The sequence below is a fragment of the Somniosus microcephalus genome, chromosome 8 (assembly GCF_052327205.1).
Source record: "Somniosus microcephalus isolate GS21.2 chromosome 8, FLI_Smic_1.0, whole genome shotgun sequence".
NCBI classification, from domain to species: Eukaryota; Metazoa; Chordata; class Chondrichthyes; order Squaliformes; family Somniosidae; genus Somniosus; species Somniosus microcephalus.
The window spans coordinates 143,579,819-143,587,176 of record NC_140994.1 but is presented as its reverse complement, the minus strand read 5'-3'; the positions used below and the strand labels follow the sequence as shown (position 1 = coordinate 143,587,176).

The window sequence follows — 7,358 nt, the reverse complement described above, 5'->3', positions numbered from 1 at the left end:
TAACCAATGCCTTTGTTACCATTCCTAACTGCATGACTTAAGCTCAGTGTCCATTTCTATTATCTGTGAAGCGCCTTGGATGAGAAAGAATATCTAAGGGTGCAGTTACATTACAACTTCAGCATCTCCGCTAAGCAGTTTTCACATCCAAGTGGCACTAAAGTTGTACTGTAAATTCAGAGTTAGGGCTGACTTGGTTTGTCACTGCACGGAGTGTAACTCCAGTGCAATGTCAAACTGGATTTAAAAGGTCTCTTGAAACCTCCGTGCACTTAATTGAAATGTTTAGACAATGCAGACTCTGTTGCTGATACACACAAAACATTTTCATTTTAATTGCTCATGGAGGAGGTCACTCCTGGGGTTAAGAATCAGAGTTCCAGTTAGGCCGTATGAACAGGATATTGTCTTGCTGGCAGCCGTGCTGCAATGAGTAGCTGTAGTATAAATGTCACATTTGACATGACAAGGTTATCATAGAATGTCTTGAAGTTTCCAAAATATAAAAAGCCCCCCCAAGTTTTGCTCAGAAGAGATCAGCCATAGGACACAATATCCCATTTCCTGACATAAACACTCAATAAGGGTATTTTTTTCAAACACTTTTTCCCTCAAATGTTCTTCCTTTTCTCTTGGCAACATTAACTCAGACTGAAATACAGTTCTATGCATACCTGCAGCCTTCCAACATTTTGCCTAAGTGACCATTCTTCTTGCAGAAGCCTAGACTAGAAGTGTCCGATGGTTTGGTGAGCCGCAAAGATGTGTATTCGGGAGCTTCAGGGCCAAAGAAAAATCCATATTCCTATTAATTTGCTTATATCTCATATTGCTGCTACCAACAGATCTTGATATTCTGAATTAGAATTAATCCACCGACAAAGCAACAGAACAACCCTTTCAAAAACTTTAGGCTCACAAAATTCTAACAGGATAAACCAGAGAATCAGAAATAAATGTGAAATTAGGACAAAATTCTCTGGGCTTCAAGGACCGAGTTTCCAGGGCTTGGGTTGCATGTGGCCATGTGCCACAGTTTGGATACCTCTGGCCTGGATGATGAGAGTCAATGGATTATTGAACCATGAGGCCTCCAGCTAAACTTAATTCTGTCCTTATCTGATGTCCACATGCATGTTCCAGCAGGGATCACTGGAAAGTGATCAGGAGTGGGAACCCTGCCTGCTCTTTCTACTTCCTAGCGCAGGAGACCAATTGCAGTGCTTCTACAACTAGCCAGGGTGCGATCAACTACTTTAGCATGGACTAGGGATTGAATCCTGCTTTTGCTTCAAACACCATCTCTGTTGGAAAGTTACCAACTATCAGCTTCTAAAATTCTCATGTTCCATTTTATGTTAGGTTATATTATGTTACATTCACTATAGTGTGCACCTTATTATTACACACAAAGTCCTTGACCATCAAGGGCCATGTTATCAGGGTGCACAGTAACATGTTAAACCCCCACCAATTAGTATTACTGAAGGGTTTGAATACATGAATCCCTGGACGGCAGTACACCATGGTAAATATTCTTCCAAGCAAGTCCAAATATTATAGCTATCTTCAGTAGGAACCCAAGCACAAGTTTATTTATAATATAGGATGAACAAACTGCAAATACAGACACTTGCATTTTCAATATATGGTTTATGTAACATTTTTTTACATATTTACAGATCATAATCTACATAGTTAAATTTCTCTTCTCTCCCCCCCATTTCCTATTCTATTTTAGCTCCATGTCCTCCTCTCCTGAAGGTGGCAACTGATACTGGTGATGATCCTACAGGCTCCACTAGTAGTCTGGTATCGCATCCAAGTGACCATTCTTCATGCCTAAGTCTAGACAGTGAGTGTTGGAAGGCTATTTGAATCTGGGATCCAAGACAGTCGTGCCCAATTCTATCCTCACCCAGCATCATGCTTGTGCTGTTCCAGCAGCGGCTACTGCATTGCAGAGTAGGAACTTTGACTGCATTTTTCCTCTCCCTATCCTGTATTTATTGAGGCCAACAATAGCGTCCCCAGCTTAGAGTGGCTAATATAGCACAGAACCAGAGATTGAGCTTTCTTGGCCTGTATGACTAATGACCATATTAAATGGTGCATTTACCAATTGAGTCATTGGGAGAGCAAGCTTGCCCCACTTCCTTCTGATGTGCAAGCATAGAGAGTTACATTTACATTATTACTTTATTGAAAATAACTAATACAAAAAGTTTCTGTGCGTAGACTATTTCAATATCCAGTATTATAATTTAACATTACAATAATAAAATAATATAAACCAGTGGTTTCCCCTCTCTATATGTGTATTACATAGGTCTTCTTGGTCGGTGATTTCTTAAAGTGTTATAAGTAAAAGAAAGCCATACAGTCAGACTTATACAAAAAGAACAAATTTATTTTACACCAGCAATTCATATTGAGCAGTTCACCATTCACTTGTTTTAGAATGGGCATATTTCTTGAGAAACTCTTTTAAATATTTCCAATGAACACATATACACATTTTAAACAGGCAGCAGCAGAAATCACATGCTTTAAATAATAAGCTGCAAATAACCTAAAATAAGTTAAAATATAAAATAATACTAAAATAAATACTGACAATTTAAGAACCAGAATATAAATAAGTTGCTTTAAATATTAACAGTATAATAGGAAAATGCAATGTAATTTACAGTCTCCCCAGCTGCTGGGGAATAGATATGCACCCAATGGATGCAGTCACTTTACTCATTCAATACATGAACAATTTGACTTTTCGTCTGTTGCCTTTTTATGTCACGTTTTTCTTTCATGATTTCTTCCATCAATGAGGTAGATTTTGTAGACATTTTTGTACCTGCAGTTAAAAAGCACACATTGAACTGATCATTCTAAAACAGTGTGGTCTTGTATTTTAATTTGATCCACTGATATGCTGGCTTATACACACTTTGCCACAGTACTGCATTTATGGGTGTAGCTCGAAAAATAATTGTGTCACCCCACCCACACTAGCATCAGCCACCGCCCTGCTGCAATCATTTTTTGGAACTTTTAAGTTTCTATGTAGCTATGAAATGTGAGTAATACCATGGTGGAATATGCATTTTAACCATTGATTATTACATAAAACTGGAATCAATCAAAAAGCAGCAAGTTTCATCCTTCAGTTTTAGAATTATTACCTTCTACTAAAGCAGTATTATCTCTTGCTTTCTTTAAACCATCTATATGATCTATAGATCACTTTTGATTTATAAGAAAGGTACTTGGGTAAATCCCTATAAAAACAAATTCAATTTCTGTAATCTTACTCTAATTTGAAATTGAATAGGACACCAAACACTTGATATTGGACTGGAGAATTAAAGCAAGGACATCAACACACACTGAACATATAATTAAAAAGAGTGCTTCCAGATTTCAATGACGCTGCAATGCAAATTAAATGGTGCATTTACCAAGCTGATATTATCCCACATCAGCAAACAAGTTCAATATATAAATGTATGTTTCAAAAGGGGGGAGTGGAGCTCATGAATCCAGCCAGGATATCAGGAATTGTTGGTTAGGGCTTTCCCGTTTGCACAACTGTATTTCAAAGGGAAACACATGTTGACAGATGCTTTTTGGGTAAAGTGGGTCAGGCTCAGCCTGTGGGCCACAAGTTCCACATTGCTGATTCTAACCTTTGAACAGTAAAACTGTGCATTATGCTGTACATGACGTTGTTTGTCTATGCCCATGACTATGACATTTTTAAACTAACTTTTTTATGGACGAGCTGCCTGCTTTATAAAGTATCTACATAGCTTTACCAAAAATGGTCCGGCAAGCAGCTTTCTCCCTCTCCTTAATGTTCCTTGCCCTGTAGTGAAACACCTGGCCTCTACTTGGACCTCCCCACAGCAGCATACCGAGTTTAGGAACTCATTGCAAAGAGCGTAACAGGCATGAATCCACATTTTTTTAAAACTCTGTGGCACAACATATTGAGGCCATAGTATTTTGCACCATACATCACTTTGTATGGATTTACTTTTAACTGTATTTTCTATGATTAACACAAAATCACAGACTAATTCATGAATATCTTACCATTTCTTTTGAAGTCAGTGACTGTTGTTATTTCCAAGTTTAATCTTTTCTTCATTTTTTACATTATAACTGGCAACTCGCCTGTGATATCTATCAAAAAACAGACTGTAAAGATTTATAACCCAATGACAGTAGCATATTAAAAATATAGCCTGGTTATTTCACACAAAGGCATTTCTTCTATCATGCTTATATTTGATGCAAAATCCATTTTAAATGACCACTGTTAAGTATAAATAATGTTATCAAAAACTATTTCAATACACATTTTTCAAATGATTGAATAGGTTGTTTTACTAAGATTTATTTTCATTTTATTTGTTTAAACAGTAGCATTATAGATTTTAATGTACTAGAATTAAAACCAGTTTTAAAATCCTAAGATTTTACATAGAAAAACCTATTTATTTACAGATAACTCACCCAAGAACCAAAAGGATAAGGATTACAGTGAGACTAAGGGAGGAAAGCACCACTGCCACAATAGCCAGAGTCGTCGTGTTGTCATTTGGATCTTTTGGATGTTCCACAGCTAAAATGAAGGTACCACATCTTACCCCTTCATATCCTGAAAAGCACCTAGAAAGAAATCAAGAAGTACATTTTAATTTGTTTATCAAATATCAAAAATACGTAACAAATTAAAGGCAATGCCGCCACTATTATATGCAACTGTGACATGTATTTGCTTCCTTCAAAAAAAAAGAAAATGACTTAATCTATCTCTGGTATGTTATTAAGTATATATATTAAAGTAATCAAAACTTCTTGAATTCTGTGCAGATGTGGTGGAAATCATGAATGAAAAATCTGTCTGGATATTTGCCTTATACACAGTGTTTTTACATATATTAATGCTGCAATGTTTTACATTAAATATCAACCTTTAATATGGTCATTTTAAAGTACCTAATACATTAAATAATGTGATTAAAATGTATGAACAAAAATCCTTGTACTTTCCTACAAGGTTCAACTAAGGACCACCGCTGATCCAGTTAAATTTACTCTTAAATTCTAAGTAGGGAGTGAATTGCCTAAGCAGCAGCATTTCATTCTGCTTGCAATAAAACAAATTGGTTTCTCTTTCCACAGTTATGAAGTTTGATTTTACAAGCTGCAACGTTCATTCCTAGCAGCCTTTTTTTTTAGAAATTAGCCATTTAATTTTCAGAAGCTTGTACTTAAAGTGTGTGTATATATTGGCTTGAACAGTTCCAAGTATATACTTCCAATAGATATACGTCTCTGTTTGCATCAACAGCAGCAGTACAAATAAAAGTAAATTGTGGTTGTTAAACTTCAATGCTTATCCGTTTCCTAGTTTGGTAGGGGAACTCTGAAGATATCCGCTTTGTCTAGACATGCCCGGGCACAGGTATAGGTAATGTTAGCTATTTACTGTCGTCATTTGTTTTGCACTCACTGGAGACCTTATGATGGCATCTACGTGGCCAGATTTACCTGGACTCTCCATCCCTAGTGATTACACGAAATCAACACTTCACCTACAGATTCAACACATGAAAAAATAATGAACAAGTAAATACCTGCATGCTACCTCTTTAATATGTCTCAAGTACTGACATTCTCCGTGAATGCAGAAATCCTTGTATTTTCTGTAGCATGGATTTTTTTTACCCTTCCTCTTGCCACGTTTCTTTTTTCCTTTGCCTTTCCCCTCGACAGTCGCAGTCGCGTTTTCCGCAGATTTATAAAAGGCCACTAGTTTAAAATAAACAAAACATTAAATGTCTACATGATATTCCTCAAGATACACACGGCTCGAATTTCCCAGAGCTTTTAATAGGCGGCCTCGATATTATACACCCCCTCCCCCAAACACACAGCAAAAAGCGCTTTGTTCAACTTTTTTTCAAGTAGAGGAGAAATTCTGCCACCAGAAGAAAATAAAAACCGTAATTTCTGACAATATTTACGATTTCGAGCAATGCAAGTCGCGGCGATCTTCCGTTCATATTACCTTGTGGTATTTCAGGGGCTCGGTTACTGGTTGGACGCTCGGCTGTTGGGACAGTCGGTTCCTCCTCAATAACCCCTCCGAGGATGGTCAGAATATCCTTCTCCCCTCTCCTGCGACTCCGAGTTACTTCACTCTCATAGCCTTCGATCGCCGCTCCCACCGCAGTACTGCAAGCAACTGCTGAAAACAATTTGATCCATGAAACACCAACAGTAATAGAAACTGGTTCAAAAATAAACCTTTTATTATAAACAAGTAGCGAGAGATGCAGCAGCTCCTGTTGGTGTAACGCGAACTAACAATCCCCCAGAAAGTGGAAGAGCCATGAAACACACTTATTTCGGAGATTTGTTACTCAGAATAAGCAGCCGCTTCTTCATCTGATAAAACGTTCTCCTTTCCCCCACTGCCACGTTATGATAGAAATGCAAACATTTATAACCTCGCCTTGTTCTACTTTGAAAAGCGGCGTTAAGTTGGAGTAAAGGTCACTTACCTGCGGCGAGAACAAGGAGGGCGGCTGCGAACGAAATCCGCATGTTCGGCTGCGACCACTTGGAAATTACAAACTGTCTGTTTCCTTCTAAGTTGTCCACAAAAAACAAAAATAAATCTCTGCCCGGTTTGGTTTGGTTTGATCGAGTCGCTCCCAAAAGCTGCCGAAAGAAGTCCGGCTCTCGAATAACCAGTTCAGCTCTGGCACCTTAATTTAAAATGAGTTTGTGACGGCAGTCAGGGGCCGGGGCGAATCCAGACAGGCGATTTGTTAAATGTCTCGAGTACTATTCATATTCCTTGCAGCCTGGCGGCGAGTTAAGAATAACTGCAGCCAGCGACCTCTAGATATATAGGCAGTGAGCCGAGCAGAGATGACGTTCTGAGCTGACGTGCTGTGTGCAGTGCACAGCACAGTATTAAGCTTTGTTGGGACTGGTAGTTCTTGGCGGACCAAAATGATCCTGTCGGTTTCTGTGCAGCAAACCTTTACACTGTCAAAATTATTTGAAGAAAAAGCTACTTGGCACCATGAAACCAAACCAACCTGAACAAATACGGAAATATTGCAATTAAAATACTATTTTTTGCAAAATAATAAATACTGGCAGTTTCATAGTTAGTTATTACTCATTTAATTTATATGAAAAAAAAGCACTAGCCTTCCAAACTTAGTGTAGTGCACTGCTGCCGAGTGGGTGTACTGTATGCACTGAGATCAGACTTAGGTAGTTGGGGGCGGAGATGTATGTTGATCCTATGCAGAGCAGAGTTTAACTAGGGT

The 7,358-nt window shown here is 38.1% G+C and overlaps 1 protein-coding gene across 4 annotated transcripts; it reads right to left on the bottom strand.

The window, feature by feature from the left end:
- Window positions 1-2,389: 2,389 nt before the first annotated feature.
- Window positions 2,390-6,914, bottom strand: LOC147113843 (proheparin-binding EGF-like growth factor). Of its 4 annotated transcripts, none has more exons than XM_085995198.1 (6): window positions 6,576-6,914; window positions 6,080-6,259; window positions 5,646-5,820; window positions 4,519-4,674; window positions 4,096-4,200; window positions 2,390-2,854 (listed from the first exon to the last, which is right to left on the bottom strand). In XM_085995198.1, the coding sequence occupies exons 1-5, from the start codon at window positions 6,616-6,618 to the stop codon at window positions 4,110-4,112; spliced, it is 645 nt and encodes a 214-aa protein (XP_085851324.1). In that variant the 5' UTR covers window positions 6,619-6,914; the 3' UTR covers window positions 2,390-2,854; window positions 4,096-4,109. The 4 variants fall into 4 exon arrangements, with proteins under 4 accessions (XP_085851324.1, XP_085851325.1, XP_085851326.1 ...); XM_085995199.1 differs by having other exon boundaries at window positions 6,080-6,256; window positions 6,576-6,913; XM_085995200.1 differs by having other exon boundaries at window positions 4,096-4,185; window positions 6,576-6,912.
- Window positions 6,915-7,358: the final 444 nt, after the last annotated feature.